The 20,560-nt window shown below is 36.3% G+C and overlaps 1 protein-coding gene across 5 annotated transcripts in view; it reads left to right on the top strand.

Annotated features, from left to right (window-relative positions):
* Positions 1-20,560, top strand: part of GREB1 (growth regulating estrogen receptor binding 1) — a 97,647-nt gene that overhangs the window by 50,627 nt on the left and 26,460 nt on the right. For all 5 annotated transcript variants that reach the window (XM_040552115.1, XM_040552112.1, XM_040552113.1 and 2 more), the window contains 17 exons: positions 2,055-2,237; positions 2,538-2,681; positions 3,978-4,103; positions 6,085-6,207; positions 7,086-7,223; positions 7,414-7,599; positions 8,041-8,391; positions 8,868-8,996; positions 10,504-10,629; positions 11,096-11,293; positions 11,376-11,556; positions 13,330-13,522; positions 14,153-14,289; positions 15,621-15,960; positions 17,479-17,594; positions 18,317-18,516; positions 20,219-20,308. In XM_040552115.1, the coding sequence (XP_040408049.1) occupies positions 2,055-2,237; positions 2,538-2,681; positions 3,978-4,103; positions 6,085-6,207; positions 7,086-7,223; positions 7,414-7,599; positions 8,041-8,391; positions 8,868-8,996; positions 10,504-10,629; positions 11,096-11,293; positions 11,376-11,556; positions 13,330-13,522; positions 14,153-14,289; positions 15,621-15,960; positions 17,479-17,594; positions 18,317-18,516; positions 20,219-20,308 (2,961 nt within the window). The remainder of the gene's footprint in view (positions 1-2,054; positions 2,238-2,537; positions 2,682-3,977; positions 4,104-6,084; positions 6,208-7,085; positions 7,224-7,413; positions 7,600-8,040; positions 8,392-8,867; positions 8,997-10,503; positions 10,630-11,095; positions 11,294-11,375; positions 11,557-13,329; positions 13,523-14,152; positions 14,290-15,620; positions 15,961-17,478; positions 17,595-18,316; positions 18,517-20,218; positions 20,309-20,560) is intronic.

Genomic DNA, 20,560 nt, shown 5'->3' with positions numbered 1-20,560 from the left:
TAAGATAGATGAATAAGGACACAAGAGGTTGCTTCAGGTAGAAGTTATTGTCTGTTAGATATGTCTTAGGCTGATGATAGTTTACAAGAGTTATCAGTACTGGCTGATCTAAAGTCCACATGAAAAGACTTTATGTCCACTGCCAAACTTTCTGTTCAGCACATATTTCCACCTGTAGCTTTGGCAAGTTGCTGGACACTCAGCAAAACAATGAAACCTAAACAGGGTACAAGCATTTCTATTTTACTTTCAGAAATGGTCCCCTCATGCTTCTATTTGGAAACAAATAAGGGCTTGTAAGTGGCAACCTAACCAAAATTGCAATGTTGCTGGTCATGCTCAATATGCCTCAGAGATGTACAAGAAGCTTTCATTTGCCAGTAGAAGCATTTTCAGTAGTTTCTTAACGTGCATAAAATACATACAAACTCTACAGCTTTTACCACATCCATTCTAGTTTTGTTTCCTTTTGTTGTTGCTTTTATTGCAGCAAATGAAGGTTCTGTGATGTTAGACAGATGCTTTTGTGTTGACTGATACAACACAGAGGATTCTGCAGAGTCATGACTTGTCCTGATTTTATGATCCTATGTACTAGCATCAGGGGTATAATATGCAGCTTTCAGTAGTTATTATCCACTTGTTCCCATAGACACCAGACCAATTGCCACATTAACTTGGATTTTTAATGAATTCTTCTGAGCCCTTTGAAAACTAATGAAAGTACTCAGGTTATAGAGCAAGCAACAGGTGTTTACAAAGCACTATGCTTGCATTTTAGTTCACTTTTCTTAAGAAGAAAAAGAAATACTGACCATTAATTTGAAAACATAATTTGCCTCAAATGTGGTGGAAATTATCGTTCTCATAAATGGCTCTTAATTTTATCTACCATATTATTTAGCCTGTACTGCAGTTACATTGTTTATTTCCAATGCTATTCTTCATCCATTATGTTAAATTCATTTCCTTTATTTTATTTTTTCCATCTTTTGATTCACTTAACTCACCCTTTCAATTTCAAATTCCTTTGATAACACATCAAGATGTCCATTAGATGTGATTAAAATAAAAGAAACCTTCATGCTTCAAGGCATATGTAGAGAATAGAGAGAAATGTTCATGGGGAACGTTAGCTTCTAATTGCACACTATAAGATTTCTTTGGAAGTTGTAAATATTTTCAGATAGTTTCATTGGTCTTATGCAGTACTATATTTCTTATGGCAATACTTTAGAAAATGGAAAACTAAAGTTCTGTAAGAAGAAAAGGGAGATGGTCTTAATCATCTGTTCAAGGAATGTTCCTTATTTATGGTGATAATGCCATCACCATCATGAACTCCTCTTTGAGGCTCAAACTTTGTACCTCAGAATGAGAGGAAATGACAGTATCCCTGGAAGTGCCCCATTAAGCCTGAGTACAATAAGCTCCTTTACGTGCAAGGACTGTGTCTCTGTCATGTTCTGTAAAGTTACAGACATGTTTTTTTGTCCGTAATCACAGATAGCTTAAACTGTTGTGAAGTGCTAACACAGTCCAGCCACATAATTTGAGACAGCTACTTTAAATCAATAGCCCAAGAAAGCATTAGTATTTTTCCTCTCTAAACAAGCATCTGTAGTAGGAACTTGGTTCTTAATTATACTTATATCTAATTAAATATAATAGATTAAATATACTTAATTTCTTGAGACTTAATTGCAGGCTTAATTTCAATGAAAGTTAAAAAATAAGTGAAATGCAATGCTTCATAGGTAGATAATAAGAGATATTGTTAATTTCTTTTCAGGTGGGAGAAAATGGAAATATGGCTTATTTTAATTTTTTTCTCTCTCTTTTTTCTTTATGGAGCTCTGTTTTTTTCAATTCGGTTGCAGAAATGCAACACAGAGAATTTGGTACGGATTTTTTTTTTTTCTGGAGGATAATATTAATAAAAAGCTCAATCTATTAAAAAAATACTCTTTTTCTCCAGAGAATAATCATGTTTTGATGTTATTAATAGCGACAAACCTGTCTCATTGGATTATATGTATTGTTTATTTTATCAGGCTTCTCTGGCAATTGTGTTGGCTGTGGCAAGAAAGGTTTCTGCTACTTTACAGAATTCTCAAATCATATTAATCTTAAACTGACCACTCAGCCCAAGAAACAGAAACACTTAAAGTATTATCTGGTCAGGAATGCACAGGGAGCTCTGACCAAAGGATCTGTAATCTGCTGGAAAGGAGCAGGTAAGATAATGAAGCTGTCTTACTCGAGCTCTGGTTTTCATCATCCAAGCTTAGATATCACAGGGACTGGCGTCTGTGTAAAACCTAAGATGGATCAGTTGAAAGAAAGGCTCCTTAAAGTGCAGCTGTAAAAAGCAAATGAGTACCCTAATACAAGGATGGCATGTTTGATGCCATCAGTTCCTCCCGTCTAAGTGCTGTAGCCTTTAAGTAATTCATGTGTGAAATTATCAAATCAGATACGCAGAGAAAAGCAACTATTGCTGTTGTCAGTGAATAACAAGTTCCTTTTTTCTTAAGAGTTCAGAGGCCGACAGTCTTCTTCCAGCACCTGTTCGAGCACATTGTTCCAACTGCCAGAAAGTTCGGGCCTCTCTGGAAGCATCTCAAGTGAGCCTCTCCCAGCAGCAAATCCAAATACTCCAGCTGGGACTCAACAAACAGGTACTGCTTAGAAAGAAAACACTCTGGGTTACTGTAGTTTTACTATTTTTTTATTATTTTACTGGGTTATGTAGTTTTACTATTGTGTCTGTACATATCTGTCTTTATTTGTATGAACAGAGAGACAAAGAAATAAGCACACTACCACATAAAATAAAGCAAATTGAATATGTATAGAGGTATCATTCAAATAAAAAAAAATAATAATCATGCTGTCAAGGCTTTTTGCTGTCCATTTTTTCCCCTTATGTTTATGTATAAAAGTTTAGCAAATAATAAAATAGCCAGGTGTTCTGAAGCTTGTTCATAACTAAGGCAAACCACATTTTTAAGAGCCTTTTATTATTATTTTTTTTTAAAGTGGCGAAGAATAGGTATTTCTTGCAATAGGTGTTTTCTTGTTCCAGTCTATTTTATGCTATAATCAGAATTCCCTTTATTGCTGAGATTGTATGGACATTAGCTTAAAAGCTTCTGAGCCTTTTATTCTGTGAAGAAAAGCAGCTTTAATATTAAAAGATAAAGTAATGATTAATATCTCTAACTTCCTTGTATTAACAATGCTTTCTGAAACATTTACTTTTCCATTAGCCTTACATAAATAAAAGGTGATGGATGGTAGAGGTTAAAGTGATCTCTCCGAGCTTCTTCATAATGAATAGTCTCTTGTGACTGTTACAGAGATTCACATATGAGAACTGAGGCACAGCTGTTGGTGGTTATATTCTGTCTGAGGGACAGAAGTCAGTTAAATAGTTGTGATCTGGAATGCCGGTACCCCTCCAGAACAAATCATTAATCTCTTTATAATAGCAGTATTGGCATTTGTTTGCCAGAGGTTACATATTTAAAAAGATATATTAATTACAAGCATATTTGGCTTGCAAAAACATCTCTTTTTTAACGCAGCACACTTAAAATGATGTTTGGAAGCAGGATGTCAATCTGAGTTGAAGATGAGGACATTTTTAGTAAATTTTAAACAACAAAGCTTGGACTCTTTTACTCTCTTTGCTAGTTCTTAAGTAAACTTCGTATAAGAGCTAGGGTGAACCTGCAAAGAATCTAAAGGATCTGAAATTATGTATTTAATTGCAGACTGGGATTTTACCCAGGCACTTAGGAATCAGACAGCAATAATCTGGTATGAGATCACAAGTGGCTTTATGTTATTCAGCATTGCATTCACTGAGCAGATCCTGATGGCTCTGTTAAAGTCAATGATCGTTTAATTATATTAACTGGGGATCTTGACCTAGAAACATTTATTGTATATAACATTTATTTTATTGCCAGCTGCAGGCATAGATCATATTCCTTCAACAGCAGCTTTCAGCTCCACAGTGTATAATGGCAAGGAATCTCCTAAACAACAGTTGGTGAAAAATAACCTGTCCGCTTTGACAAGACCATCGGTGTTAGGTATTTATATGGATTTGTTGTTTAATAACCCTTAACTCTATATTCCATGTGTATAATAGATATCATCATTACAATTTTCTCTATGAATAGAAATTACTCTTCCCTTCCAAGTCTTTTGTGACCATAACACTCCTTTTTTTTTGTATGTTAATTTTCAGAAAAATTGTTGATATGATTTTAGCCATAGCTTTACTACAGCTCAGATTATTAATTGGGAGTTTTTCATTGCAACTTACAATTGATACCATTTTAGAGAAGTACCGACTGGACTCTTATTCTATGTTCTTAAAGAATGTATTTGTTTACATCAATCTCACCTAACAGGTTTTGTGCAGGGAATTAAAAGATTTATAAGTAACCACACATAGATAATTTCTGTGTTGCAGTCCACCTTGGGATGTACTTGCCACTTTGACAAGTAGCTCCAAATTAAAGAAATTTTCCTCATTGAACCATTATTATCATGATTTGTGTTAATTGTTTTCTGTCACAAACTGTATGTTATGTCACTGACTTGTTTGAGCAAGGAAGTTCTTTTTAGTCTTTACTATGCCTAGAAACATGTTATATCTCTGTTTTAGAATAAATCTTCCCAAGTTGCCCTGCTAGTATCTCAGCCAAATTCTTTTTCTCTGCCCATTCAGGTTCTTGATCTCTTTCTTGCATGCAGCAACATGCTCTCAGTAAACTGATCTTGCCAATTAATTTCAGACGGGTTACCTTCACATGTCAACATATTAGATAATCCTGCAGGAAGGAGTAAGGCATTTTCAAAAGTACTTTGTATTACACTGAATATCTTGAAGTTACACTTTTATCACAACCTTATGCCAGGAAACTAAATGACAGAATGATTAGAGCAGATGGCTAAATACTGCCCTCGCATGGTAGTAGTTTAAAGGACAAAGTGATTCTTAACGTGTACATAAGGCTGTTTTGCAAATGATCAAACTTATTCTAAATCTGAAGATTTCTGGTTTACTTTTGATTTTAATATCCTTTACAAAAGCAAAAAACAAAAAAACCCAACAACAGCATTATATATAAGTATATATATGTATATATATATATGGATATATAATATCATGTTCTTACTCCATTTTGAATTTTATATGGGACTAACCGTTTGGCAAGCAGATATTGACCTGTAAATGTGAAGTAGTTTTGGGTTTTACATATTAACGTGTATAAGTAGAAACAACTCAGTCCTTCAAGATGCTGAGCAATTCCTGAAGGAGTATCAACTCTCAATAATTAGAAATATTTGATATTAGTGGAAACTCATCATTTTAGGAGTTTGGAGGAGTGCCCAAGAAGACTGAAGAAAGTAATGAAAAAAGTTTCAAGATTGTAATGGTCATGGGCTCCCAGGAAAACTGTGAGAAAGTTGGTTATGGTTTTACAGACAGATGTGTTGGAGCTAAAGGTGGATAGGAGGAAAGTGCAGAAGTCATTTACTTGGAGTTAGTACAGAATGTCAAAATCAAAAACAGTAACCACCAGGAAGTATAAAAATCCTGACAACAGAAAAAATGTTAAAAAGAACTCTAATCTTTGTTAATACCATGATGAAACCATTGAAAATGTTATTTAGCATTATGTTACATGAAATGCAGTACCATGTATTTAGAAGTAAAAGGAGCAAAATGCCCGTAGTGTTGACTTCAAAGTATTAATACAAATAAATACTCTTAGTACACCTCATTACTTGTTAGTACATTACTCTTAGTAGCGAGTAAACTTTGACATAAAATAGATTAAGTCTCCAAGATGATTAAGAGATCTCTGCACCAAACATTTTCCAGGTCTTCAAGCAGAAGATAGAAAAGGAAAACACAAGGCATGAGAAATGATTATGCTCATGGAGTTGACCCTATTAACCACAGTACTTAATACAGTGTATCGACACATATTGAATTATCATGCACACAAATGAATACATTCTCTTTTAATACTTTTCTGATATATTATTGTTATTCAGGCACTTTAACAAATTCAGGGCCTCCAAAAAAACGCCATAAAGGTTGGTCACCAGAATCCCCATCATCTACTGAAACCTGGAACTTGCAGCTCAACCCACAAGTTCCAAATAGAATTAAAAATGGTAAGCTATACCCAAGGTAATGATGATGTTCATTTCATTATTCAGAAAATAATGGGGGAAGAGAAGCAATATTTTAAAGATACATGTAAATTCTCAGTACAGTTTTGAAATGAGTTTAATACCTACATTGCCAGAATTATTTATGTGCTTCATTTCCATTTATTTCTCTTTGAGGTGTCTGGGCTTAACTCTCATTAGGATCCAATCATTGAGTTAACAAACTGCAACACATGCCTGTATCTATCTTTAGACACCTAAACACCTTTGGGAAATTAAAGTTAGTGTCATAAATTAGGTCAATATATCATCCATTGTTTCACTTATCTGTCACAGTCTTCTTGGCACTTACTTGGATTTTATAGCCTAGATACAAACTAGAATGACATGCAGTGAAACAAACCAGCTTTCCCCAGAATGTTTCCTTTTAATGTGTTCTTGTTTAAATTAAAATTACCATAAATAAGTTAGTATTGAACAAATGCTGAATCTTTTTTTTTTTTTTTTTTTTTCTGAGTAGCAAGAAATCCTGTTTAGAATCCGTAAAACTAGATATATCATACAAGGCCATGAATCTCTCGTTTTTATTGACATCACGTATGCCTCTATATTCATGCATTTGCTAGCTGAAAAAGTTTATCAATATTTTTTTTTTTTAAATCTTTGGATGCATGTGCAACATTTAAGGCTATAATATAATTCATCCTCCGAGAAAATGAGCTTGTAGTTCGGTTGTAGTAACACTTCATGAAATGTGTGATATAACCACAAAATTATGTAACACTGATACCAAATGTGGATTTAAGATGATGCTGAATAACTTTTCTTCGAGGAAATCATTATTAGACTTGACACCAGTAACATTATGTGTAAAATCGTAGATGGAGGAAGCCTATCATCTTTACCACATTCTGCTTTGGTGGGGCCAGCCTCGTCTCCGATGGTGGGCTCAGGAGAACCGGTCTCAGTTCCTGACAACTTGCTGAAAATCTGTAAAGCAAAGCCAGTTATTTTTAAAGGTAAAAAAAAACAACCCAAACACTCAACAGGACCTTATGTATTTTTTTATAAGAGATGCAAAGATAAATCCTACTGCCAAATACTGCTTAACCTCTCACTTGTTAAATATCTACTATTAAAAACTGTTTAATTCACACACAGAAAATTATGAAATTAATGTGATATGTACAAATATTGTTCATTTCACAGGTCATGGAAACTTCCCATATCTTTGTGGGAACATTAATGATGTGATAGTGAGTCCTTTGCTGTACACCTGTTACAGAAATTCACAGTCTTTATCCAGAGCATATGAACAATATGGTGCATCCACAATACAGCCTATTTCAGAGGAAATGCAGCTCTTACTGACTGTCTACTACCTTGTTCAGCTAGGTAAGATTATTTTCTAAAGCTAAATAATTTGTTGTTCTTGAAGACCAGACACAGATTGAAATATAACCATAAAAATTTCATCTTTTCCTATGATTTGGGACTTCAGCAATTAAAAATAAAAAGTAAAACAGCTGTAATTCATTGTTTTTGCACACAGTCCATGGTTTAGAAGTAGTATTACGCTGACTCAGGCAGTACTCAACCTCTTAAGTATTTCTAATAACCAGGCTCCAATTATGGCAGTTTTACTTGAGCCTCACAAAAACACTTCAAAATGAAAGATGAGGTTTGCATCTTCCAATGTCAGTAGGCATGCTTGCATAAATCTGAAACATGACCATCTCTAAAAAAATACTTATTTTGAAAAACAAATGTTTTTAACTCAACAGCTTTGTTCATTTATTTTGTAATACGAACACTTTCCTCTTAAATTTTTTTTAGCCTCAGACCAGGTCCCTCTGATTGAAGATTTGGAACAAATATTCATGCGTTCATGGCGGGAATCACACCTATCTGAAATCCGGCAGTACCAACAGGCAATTCCACAGACCTTTCCTCAAGTGCCTAGCCAGATCGCACCAGTGACTTCAGCCCAGCTTCCCTGGCTGGCAGGCCTGGCAGCTAGCTCCTGTAATGACAGCGTCCACATCATTGAGTGCAGCTACTCTCTGGCTGAAGGGCTTTCAGAAATGTTTAAATTGCTCATTGAAGGAAAATTAATAAAGACAAACTACGTGGTGATCATATGTGCTAGTAGAAATCGAGGCATTGATTCCTGCATTGTGATAACAGGTGAGATCCCAAGGGTGTATCTCCAGGCAAAACTGAATCTTTCAATGGGATGAGGAGGTTCAGTAAGCTGCCCCAGCAAACCAGAGCATTCACCAACAACTAATGGGTTTTGATGAAGCTTCTAAAATATGGTCTTTCAACCTTATTGCCTTCAACAGCCTGTTGAGAGCTATGCTGATAAGTTATTTGAATAGCCATACAAAGATTCATTAATATCTTTAACTATTTGCATGCTTTTTGTATACTGTGTCAACAAGTATCTCCTAAAATGGAAAAGAAACATATAGAATTATAAAATATGAATCTATCTTACAGATGGATGGTGCATACATGTGTAGGAGAGAAAAAAGATTGATCTCTGTCACTTTTATGGGGGGAGGATTCATTTAGCTGGGATCTATTTTTATTATGACTTAGAACATTTTTACTTTAGTTTGAAGTGCTTTCAAAATGACTTTTTTTTTTTTTTCTTTTAGGAAAGTATCAGGCAAGAGTCCTGTCTGAGGGCATGCTTACTCCTTCAGACTACCAAAAAGAAGTTAACTATCAGCTGGTCACAGGGAAAGTGGAAACTCTGGGGTCCTTCTTTAGCACCCTCTGCCCAGGTACATAATATGCTACAAACAGGTGTGTTTCCAAGTCCCTGAATCTTTTAAGTAAGTGAAAATAGCTGTACTACTTTTCCACTAGCAAGACACTATTAGAAATAAATAAAAAATACAGGACAAAGTTGTGAAAGTACATTTGAATTGAAGTTCCTCCTAAAAGTGTCAGTTCTAAAATTCCTTAGTTTCATGAAAATATGCCAGTACGTAGCTGAACACATTACACTTAGGTATGCACATCCATTCATACAATATGCAAGTCTATATCCATGTGAACGGATATAGATTCTTTTGCCAAAAGCGCATAATTCATTTAGACCATGATAGAAAGAATTATGTCATTGAAGGAAAAATTTGTCCTTTGAACTTATCATACTGTGAGCTTGATTGTAATGCATGGGAAAGAAAAGAAAATTTCAGAGAGCCAGGGTTACTGGATCATTTTTTAACTGAACATACTGAAGATTACTGCAAGCAGGATTATCTGGGAATAGATTCAGCCACGTGGAAAGTGTAACTACATCACACAACTACAGCAAATGCAGCATGCTTGTCTGTGTAAAAGGCATGTCACCATCCCCTTTGCCACTCATATCACACCAATAAATCTGTACTTAGGAGGCGAGAACACTTATGGAGATGTTGTGGTATTTTGACTAGTCACTTAAGAGAAACCTGTTTTCCTAGAACCACCATGTAATATCAGTGTCTCTGTTCCCAATATCTTCAAGGTATGGCAGAATCACTTTTGCTACTGTTTGGGCAGAACAAGTAAATGAATGTCCTAAAACGAGTTGCCATCTACATCCATTGGATTGCACTTCACAGGGCAGACCCTGCCATTCTAAGCCCTGCAGCAGACATGTTCAAACATCTTTTCAACTGCTGAGAAAATACTAAGTCCTCTGAACAGGCACACTGTATTTTCTGCACAGCTATCATCTGTAAGCTGGTTCCCTGCTGCATAGAATAGGATGTATTTGCAGATGTGCTTAGTTCAGTAAGACATACCTTGCTTGCTTCAGCGTTGTATGTAGCTACAAAACTCTAATTTCTCTTACAGCTTTACAGGGAATTATTATATTTTTTTTTAACTCAAAAATGTTAAAGATGTAATAATATTTATGCTCTGCACGAGATTTTCAAAACCTTGTAATCCTTATTAGCAAACACTGGAGCTCAATGGTCAGAACATAAACTAAGTAACTTTCAAGTCTTTGTTGTTGCTGATTTAGATCAGGGCCTTGGAGCTAGTTTTCTGATATCTTCTATAATGTCCTAGGCAGAGGTCTGCATAGCTATCTGTCATTCCCTGGCCTGATATACATTTTATTAGTATTAATACAATAGAAAATGATGAGGATTCCTGCACAAAGTAGCCAGTAAGCTAAGGGCAGGACAACTACCTAGCATATATAAAGCTCTTAAGACCTACAAAAAAAAATCAGTACGAAATGCAGCTGTTATTAACCTGGATGTTTATACCACTATACTTTCATTTTGATAGAGGGTGACATTGATCTTTTGCTGGAGAAATTTTATCAGGAAAACCACGGGCACATCTCTTCATCGCTGTCTGCTTCAGTGAATAAATCAACAGCAATGAATGGAACTGGAGCAGCTGTGTGTACAAGTAAGGAGTACCTTCTAAACAGGTAACAGAGTCAGGTACTTGAAAATAGGTCTTTAGGTGTGCAGTTAGATACTTCTGGGCAGAGTCCTAGGCTCTTGAAAAATTCTGTCCTGAGGTGATCAGGAACTTACATCTTGGGATATGCAGATTTACACTTGATGGATGCTCTGCTTCATTCCATCAGATACTGTACTCCCTGAAGCTCTAAGTCTTACTTCTGTGGCTGCAGAATGCTGTTGCACAAGTTCAGTTTCAGCTCTTCAATATTTAAGGGATTTACAGGACCAAAATTCCCCAGTGCAGAAAGATTTCTTTTCATGTTCCATATAGATTTTCCAAAATTGGAACTTTGACTCATAAGCAAAGAACCTTAAAGTATAGCTCAGTTATTCTTTGCCAGGCTCTAAGATTTTGCATTAGGTTAGACTTTGCGTGTATATCTAAACGGAATTTTGTCACTTTCCAGGTTATGAGATTGAACGGCATCAGATTCGTCCGTTCCAGCTAGCAGTGGCTCAGAAACTGCTGTCTCATATTTGCTCAATTGCTGACTCCAGCACTCAAAATCTTGATTTGGGTTCCTTCGAGAAAATTGATTTCTTGATTTGTGTTCCACCCTCTGAAGTGACCTATCAGCAGACTTTGTTTCATCTCTGGCACTCAGGTGCTTATTTTATTTGGAATTACAGTAAAACCATTAAAAACATTTGTATCTGGAAATACTGATGTTTGTTCCATTTCTTTAGGTATTTTATTAGAACTTGGATTAGAAAAGGAGCATCTTACAAAGCAGAGGGTAGAACAGTATGTTATGAAACTAGATGCAGACGCCCAGATTAAGTTCAAAGTCTTTTTACAAAACTCTATGCAGAATCCACACACACTGTTTGTCTTAATCCATGATCACGCACACTGGGATCTAATGAGGTAAGAAAACTGTAACTTCAGAAAAATTATTATTGTTTGCATTAGCTCTCAAGATCAGATTTATGATTTATGTCTTCCTTCATCTCTCTTTGCATCTTTCTGCTAACTCTCTATTTCCATGCGTTGAATAAATATGTTTTCTTTTAAGGTTCTTCATGACTTATTTTCATTCTGCTTGTTATATTATGCCTTAGTGGAACATTTCAGCTTTTCTTGCTCACCATTCTTATCTTCTTTCAGCCACAGCTATCTTTTTTTCTGGCTGGTTGTCATTTGTTCAAAGCAAAGCTTCCTGTGAAAGTACACAAAATTCATTATCCTCTGTCAGTGTCCTCTGGACTGTAGAACATGCAGACACCCTCCACAGTGACTAGACAACTAGTGATCCAACACTACTGCTTATTTTTTTTAAACTTTGTAGCAATTGAGTGTTTCTGTGTGTAGATGTTTTCAGGTACATGTCTCAAGGGAGCAGGGAGATTTCTGTCCAATGTTCACCAAGCTCCCTGTCAGTTCACCTGCATAGTTCATCGCTTCCCTCACAGAGCCCTGATTCTTTGCCGTCTTAGCAGTCTGTCTGTTGAGAAGGTGGGCTGCTTTTGCTTTGTATCTCCTGAGGCACTGGGGAAGTTGGAGAATGTATTGAATTCCAGAAACACCAGCATGTTGCAACTTTGCTAACATCATAGTGTTTCTGAAACCAAAACCATAGTGTTTCTGAATTTTGCTTGCGAATGAAATGACAAGGTCTTGGCTTTCATACGGGTTAAGAACCAGTGTTTTCATCAAACCTGTATTTTTGCACGTGTGAGGGTTTCCTGTTCAACTCTTCTATATCTTAGGAACTTACATGATGGCCCTTAAGGCATATAACATCCCTGAGTGATAGGGATGTACCTGTATAGCTACTAAGCTCTGACATTTTTTTCCTTTTATCTAAAAAAAGACATGTAAGTGGCAAATATTGAAGCAATTATTCTGTACAGCAGGATTCATGCCCCCTAACTGAAGTCAATTAAGTAAGGTGCCTAAAAGAGGAGTTTAACTGCCTGGGATTGCTCACGTAGACACAACGGAGACACAGGCATTTCTGAAAGCTGGCATAGGTCTTGAGTGGAAACAACAAATTCCTGGAATTACTTATCTCTATGTGTTGATAACAGGAGCTTACACTGACTAGGTTTGTAACGTGGTCACTGCAAGTAAATGCCAAAAATTAAATATCATGAATTTGGACTGAAGTCTTACTCTGGAGCAATGAATTGACTGTAGGTGTTCTATGATACTGGCATTTGCCTTAACAATAACTACTCTTCCTTTTTGTAATAGATGTGTCACAGGTAGCCTCCCTCTGTCTTTCTGTTGTACTTACAGCCTGTCATTTTCTATCTTGATTTTGTAGGCAAGAATTATATCATCTCAGGGGCAGTTCTAACAATCTGGCCAAATTTAGTAGAGGACTATGTGATTATTTGTAACTGCCATAACGTCAGCTTCCTTTCATCCTTTCTCTCTCATATTCTGGTGGTTGTAAGAAACTGGTAATTTGCTAGCTAGGGAGTTAACCAGTCCTATAGAAATTTTCAGCTGCACTGAAATATTTTGCATTTCTTTTGCCATCCTTCTATACAACAAAAGCAGGGTAAAGAACAGAGTCCTAAGTTCCTTGTATATGTTTAACTTCAATTTCACATCCCGGTTAAAGCTATCCCATGGACCCAAATGTTCCCTTGTGCCAATCACTTTGGAGAGTTTTGGATTTCTTTTTTGCAGTGCTATGCATAGCCTTTATCCTCAAACAGAACTGTCTACAGGACTTGTTGATAGACTGTTGAACTGCAGGGAGGTGAAAGAGGCGCCAAATATTGTGACACTCCATGTGACTTCCTTCCCCTATGCGCTCCAGACTCAGCATACTCATATCAGCCCTTACAATGAGATCCACTGGCCTTCTTCATACAGCAATGTAAGATGGATGCTTTGAGGTGCTTTTGCAAGCTTTTCATAAGTTATTTTACATTTATATACTTGGTAAAACTTTGGACACCCCATGATTTTTTGTGGACAAGAATGACGTTTGCATGGCATCTTTTTTGTTTGTTTGTTTGTTTGTTTTAGTCTGTGACAAGTTTTTTTTTGTTGTTTGTTCGTTTTTTTTAACCCTTGCTTATTCTGTCATTTCTTGCCTTTTATTTTTATTTATTTTTATTCCTTTTATATCTCCTATAAACTGTAGTAGCTTTGCTAAAAGTCTTTGAGCTACATAAATGGAAACCACCTGAAAATCATCAACATCTGAAATGTAGATACATGAATTTTCTTGATATGTGTGCATATTTTACCTGCATAGCTCTTCTGTCTGTACTTATGTATATATGGGGAGAGAGTAGAGAGAAAAAGAAACAGGGAAAAATGGAGTCAAACTTTTTTCCTTTCAAAAAAATTAGTTGTTTCTTTCTCTCTTTGTTTTAGTGTGCATCTGAGTGTATGTATGCTTGTTAGAGAATGTGGCTGCAAATATATCAGATAGCAATGATTAATCAATTGTACATTAATAATTGCTAGCTTTAAATTGGTATTGCTTCCTTTGTTTTAGGGTGTAGATTTATACCATGAGAACAAGAAATACTTTGGATTGTCAGAATTCATTGAATCCACTCTTTCTGGCCATAGTATTCCACTGCTTCGGTACGACAGCTCTTTTGAAGCAATGGTCATGGCTTTGGGAAAGAGGTACAGTACACTCCTTGGTTTAATGATGGAAATTTAGGAAGTGTATTTTTCTAGTGTCTTGAGTTACTAGCTAGAAACCTTTCTTTCTTTTTTCTCGCTGTTCCACAAATCAACTGTGTCTACAAGGGCATTTCACTTGTTCATATTTTCTTTAATCTTTTTTGCATATGTTTGGCCTGTAATCTAACTAGTCTAGGCTGCCTCTTACCATGAACATGCACATTGTTCAGCCTGCTTTAATGTGTGTACTTGGATGGGACTAGTAGTTACTTCTATATTACAATAATCTGAAATTACATTATCAGATTATTATAATAATTTCAGATGCATTCTCACTGTTGTCCAGTATTATCACTTGCTGACTCTGGCTGATTTTGTTGTGTATTATTTGTGTATACTGCATAAATGGACCACAAAGAGAAGGAGATATTTCACTATGTTTTGTGCACTTAAATCAGTGGTAAAAAGCTTCATAGCATCATCACAGTTTGAAAAGACATCAACAGTTAAGTTTCCTTGGTCCTTGCAAAACAAGTCTAGAATCACTGCACATGAATGCATACAACTGTGAATAAACTCTTTGGGATCTATGACAAGAAAGTCAGGACAAGTAGAATCTTGTGAATTCATATTGGTAACTGACAGACAGAAAATGTCCACACAGCTTCTGGGGCTTGCTACCAGGTGCTGTGGAGATCTGATCACACACATCAGGTGCATTTCTGAGCAAGCCATAGTTTCTCTTTGTACTGCACGCTCAGGTTTCCTTGCTATGAAAACCAGAGCACAGGAAGCTCTTACATATCCATGTTTCTCCCTACTGTAGAGTGGGGATTGAGATGGGGTGTACCTGGGCTCAGAAACATAGAGTGCTCATTGAAAGTAGCCTATATATTGAGCCTATTGGAAACAAGTTTGGGGCTTTAGTAAGAAAACAAGAGAAAAAAACACCTAAGGATAACACATCATGAAGAATACTGTTCTCATTGACAAATGCCTTTATTCTGATCGATGGTATTACTGAGTGCATTAGCAAATATTCTGTGATAAATTTTGTAACAGCAGTAAAGTATTGTTTACTTGAAGTGATGTAACATTACTGAACTCTTTGCTTATTAAATCTGTACTGAGAAATAGAGAGACAACATCAGTTCTGATTGTGTAATGATGTATTGCAAGAACTATCAAATTGCACTTTGGTGAGAGTGTTGTACAGTAAATATGAAGGATTCTTTACAGGAGGAAATCCTAAGTTTACTATATTATGGAAAACAGTAGCTTTTTCACTTTAGTCTTTAATACTTCACTATTTAATTCGCCATTTATTTCAGGTTTCCCAGATTACACAGTGCAGTGATAAGGACTTTTGTCCTCATACAACACTACTCTGCAGCTATGATGGCAGTGTGTGGTCTTTCTCAGATGAAGAATTACACCTCAGTTGAAACTCTGGAAATCACCCAAAACCTAATAAACTCTTCAAGACAATGTCCTAGTGGTCATGGCCTCATGGTAGTGTTGAGAATTCCATGTACCCCGCTGGCTGCAGTGGCATATGAACGTCTGTATAATGTAAGGGAAAGACTAGCCCTTGAAGATAACTTTGAAATAATCTTGGGAAATCCTAATTCTGGAATCACAATAGGGAAGCACTTTGTGGAGCAACTAAAGGTAACTTGCAGAATGAAATATAACTGGGAAGCTTGATTAGATGGGTAGGTGGGGAGACTTTATTGGTGAGAGTTATGGTTGTAAGCTGAAGTGTGGTTCTTATTCGTAAAACTCAAAACTACTGTAAGGAGCATGAGTTTTATCTTTTAGATATATAATCTGTGATTCCTTTACTCTCCTTCCTCTGGTTATGTTCTGGTTACTCAGTTGAATATTAACTCATATATCTAGAACTTGGCTTCCAGCAGTAACCCTCCCAAACACCCGAACTGCTTTTATTTATAACAATAGGGAAAACAGCCAAACAAAATTGTCACTGTTTTCTCACAAAGTTATTGTAGTTTAAAAACATTTTCATCAGTGACCCGTTGAGGTTTATATTATTCTTCTCACCAGCAGATGGCATGAAGGCACCAAATCAGTGATGCCAGCTATGCGTCCTAGAACACCCTGGTATTCACAGCTCAGGACTTGCTTTATGTTTTCTGGACCATGTGTTGTTTCATGGATTCATTTATATGCTTTAGGTCTAGAGTCTTGGGTCATCTGCGTAATAAAAACCTATGATATTTTCTTGCTCTTCGTAAAATTGCCAACATCTGATCACCAAAGCAAGAATGTATATTACACTCTGTACCGTGCCTAATGTGATACGTTAAACAAAGTCATTAGAGATCCAGGGCCTAATTCTAATCTTGATCTGCTATTTGTAACTTTTTCTGAAAAACAAGCAAACAACAACAACAACAACAAAACTAGTATTATTTCTGAATCACATCCTGTTTGTCTTCACAGACATGCAAAACAGTGGTAAATGTACAAATGTCAGAAGCCGAATTGTCTTACTGTTGCTCTTGCTGTGTATTCCTTATCTGTAAGTCAGTCTCACAGCAAAATTTACTGACTGATGTCAGTAAAGTTTTATAGCCTGATGCTAAAGATTCAAATCATAAATCTAATTATTGAACTTCTCATGAAGTCACCAGGAGAACTGACAACTTCGGTGAAGAGCAGGAGTCTTCAGAGGGTATTAAGTGTGGACAGTGGTATATGCGTGTTCAACATTTTCAGCTTCCTGCTATTGTGCTAAGGTCAAAAGGTTTCATTCCTAACTCATTTCCCTCCTTGGACTCAGACACCCATACTTTATCTGCCATAAGAAGAAAGTCTCTGTTTTCTTCTATCCCCCGAAGCTCATCCTCATCTTCATTGTCTCATGCACTATATCTCCTCTATCTGTGTATGCTCTAGCCTCAGCACTGTGCAGATGGGAGTCAAGGAGACTTTTCAGACCAGAACATACTGTCCCAATCTCCTCAGGCTTATAACAGTCAGACTGCTACCTGAAACTCTTTTGAAACTGTGAAATCTACCTATGTTGAAATCTACCTGTTGGCTCTGCTATGTGGCTTACCTTGGTGGAACTTCTATCCACGTACAAATTGATTCATGTAATGAATGATAAAATGTATTTTTATCTGTGCCATATCAGTATGTCCAACAGCATCTCTTATGCAGGTCTGGCAGAAAATTGAAGATGTAGATTGGAAGCCACGGACCTATTTGGAGTTGGAGGGTTTGCCTTGTATATTAATATTTAGTGGTATGGATCCACAGGGGGAGTCTTTGCCACGGTAAGATCTGGTATTTTCTCAGTGGAAGTTTTTTATTCATTGCTTTAAAAATGTCTAAAAATTAACTGTTTAAATGCTTGTGGGAGAAGAAAACAGATTTCAGTGTCAAGATGTTGCTTTTCCATTTTTATATCACAAATACAATAAACTTATTATTAATAATAATCCCCTGCTTATATAGAAAGATACAAATAACTTAAAAGTGTTATGAGAGTTGTCCCACTATACAGGAGAGAGTAAGGGTATGTTAAAAATAAATAAATAAAAATCTATAGCTACTTCAGACACCAAAAGGTAGATGAGACATCTGCAGGATGCTGGCATATGTGCTACAGGACATGTGGAGAGATCCATGCCTTCTGGAGTTGAAGCTGGAAGGCAGACAGGATGTTCTGGGGCCACCAAAATAGCACTACATGTTTTTGTATGTTCAATTGAATCCCATTCTGTGTGTTAGGCTTAGAACCCAAATGATACCCTTTTTCTTGTGCTGATGCTAATGTTCAGTGCACTGAACATTAAGTTAAGCTGCTTAACTGGATTAAGAATAATAAAACTGCACACCATAGCAGTAGACCTATTAAGCACCAAAGATATACTGTGCTCTATCTCAACCATAGTTTAAGTAGATCATTAAAAAAGTTTCCCCTTTGGCTGCATCTGGAAAAGAAAGAAAGTAGATTACAGTGAATTTTCATATTACCCCATCTGTTTCTCTCCAGATCACTGAGATACTGTGACCTACGTTTAATAAATTCATCTTCTTTGGTAAGGACAACCTTGGAGCAAGAACTTGGTTTGGCAGCATACTTTGTGAGCTCAGAAGTTCACACAGAGAAAGCAGTTGTGAACGATGTGTTAGAAAGTGACCCAGAGAAACTAAGCAGCACTGATAACGAAGATGAAGAAATAGCAACAGAAGGTATTGCTAGTAGTAATAATAAAAGAAGCTGTAAAATGATTGAGTTGTATTAGAAAATACAAAATTATGTGTGATATCTAGTCAGTAAAGGTTAGCCAGTGAGTTAGCTTTACTGAGTTACCTCTGCTCCTCTCTTTTGCTTTATCTTAGTTAATCACTGTTCTCTCACCCTTCCTTGCCTCTTGCCCAGAGAGTGCTGCTGCTGAGGCATTTTAATCTGTCACAGTCATGCTTCTGCATGTATTATTTCTCTGCTAATTGGTTCTGTCCTCTCTTTTTTTTCCTCTGTGCTTTGCCATCTGGGAAGCAGTGACTTTGCAACAGGGACATCTCCACCAAAACTCCCTCGCTGATTCTGCCTAACCTATCCTTACATACTGACAGTGTTGAAGATTCCCCCCAAGGGAACTGTTCAAAGTCAAGCTGAATAGTCTCAAGTTTGTAAAGAATTAAACATCATGGCTAGAAAAAATATCTGAATGTAGCAACTTCAGAGTGCTCCTTGAGTACTCCTGAGTGCTGTCCATGAATTCAAATTGAAACGGTAGAGTTGGCGAGTTTATCAGTTTTTAAGAGAGCAATTAATAACATATACATATGTAAATATACAGTGATTTACCCAGAAAATGTATTTTTTATTTGGGTGAGAATTGATGGATGTTATGAGATACCATTAATTTCTTAATATTTTTTTCTTTACTGTTTGTTGTACCTTACAATTGGGGAAAACAGGGAATTTTAATTCCTGTAAGTTGGTTAAATCTCAAACTGCTTGATTTCCTTTTTTTTTTTTTTTTTTACTAATGAGGAGTAAGAGGAGCTTGTTACTGTTCATTTATTGAACTCTTACTCATTGATAGCAAAGAGAGCAGAACAAGCAGAACAGAAATATTTACTTTAATCAAACAAATACTTTTGATGTAGGAATGAAATACCTATGGTCATACTCCGACTGTCTACAATAGAAGCCTGCTTTAAGTGGGATGAATACCTCTGCCCATTTAGTTAAAGAAAGCCAAGACTATACGTGATCTGAGTCAAGGGTGCTCTGAAGTTAGGTATCTAAGTTGCAAGGCTGTTTGCCTAGTCCATTAACTATGGTATGCTCCTCAAGAGCTCAATTCAGAGCAGCTAAGATGATAGACATATAGCAGTGCTTATGTCTCTGTTTATTAAGGTAAAATTGTACAGAAACAAGCATTTTGACATAGAAGCCTAAGCTATGAACCTCAAGCAAATATTCTTGGTGGCTGTCTAAATATAGACTGTCATTACCAAAACCTGAGATGTAATTTGTCCATAGAGCTGTAATGTAAGGGGTAGAAGGTAATTTCATAACGTACTGACAAAATGGAGGTCATTGTCAGTTGGCTTCCCTGACACTGGATTTGTGACGAAAGTAAGGCATGGGTTTGAAAGATAAAACATGGTTGAGACATGCCTGGAAATTGCCAACTCCTGGCAGCAGAACTGATTTTGTGAGGCTATTGCAGCTCAGCGTAGTTAGATTAGACCGCAGGCTGATCCACAACTGCATGGCAGGAGCAGATACCCTCCACATTGTAAACCATGTCAGGATGAGGACAAAATCCAGACAAACTTGTGTGCTTTTTGCTGCTTCAGTAATGTAGCCATAACTTCTCACAGGCTTACTTAAATTATGTTTTGTTTTTGCTTTCCCCTGCTACCATTCCTGAAACAGGTTCTGCTTCAGAAAAAAGAAGTCCTATGAAAAGAGAAAGATCTCATTCCCATGACTCTGCATCTTCATCTCTCTCTTCAAAGGCTTCTAGTAAGACCTTAAGATTATCTTTGTTAAGTTATTGTTAGGATATTAAAGAGATATTTTAATCATCTTAGAGAAAGAATTAAAGTAATCAATCATTAAACTTTTGGCAAGGCCTATTTTAATGGTGTCACTAAAAACAACTTAAAAAGAACACCTTTAAGAATCAGACTTTTGAACTATAAGAAATAAAATATTTTCTTGCTTGAAAAGTAATCATAGGGTGGAGTACCTAAAAAGGCACGTTTTTTAATGTGG

Source organism: Cygnus olor, chromosome 3 (assembly GCF_009769625.2).
Source record: "Cygnus olor isolate bCygOlo1 chromosome 3, bCygOlo1.pri.v2, whole genome shotgun sequence".
Taxonomy (NCBI): domain Eukaryota; kingdom Metazoa; phylum Chordata; class Aves; order Anseriformes; family Anatidae; genus Cygnus; species Cygnus olor.
This window is presented reverse-complemented; position numbering and strand designations above follow the sequence as displayed.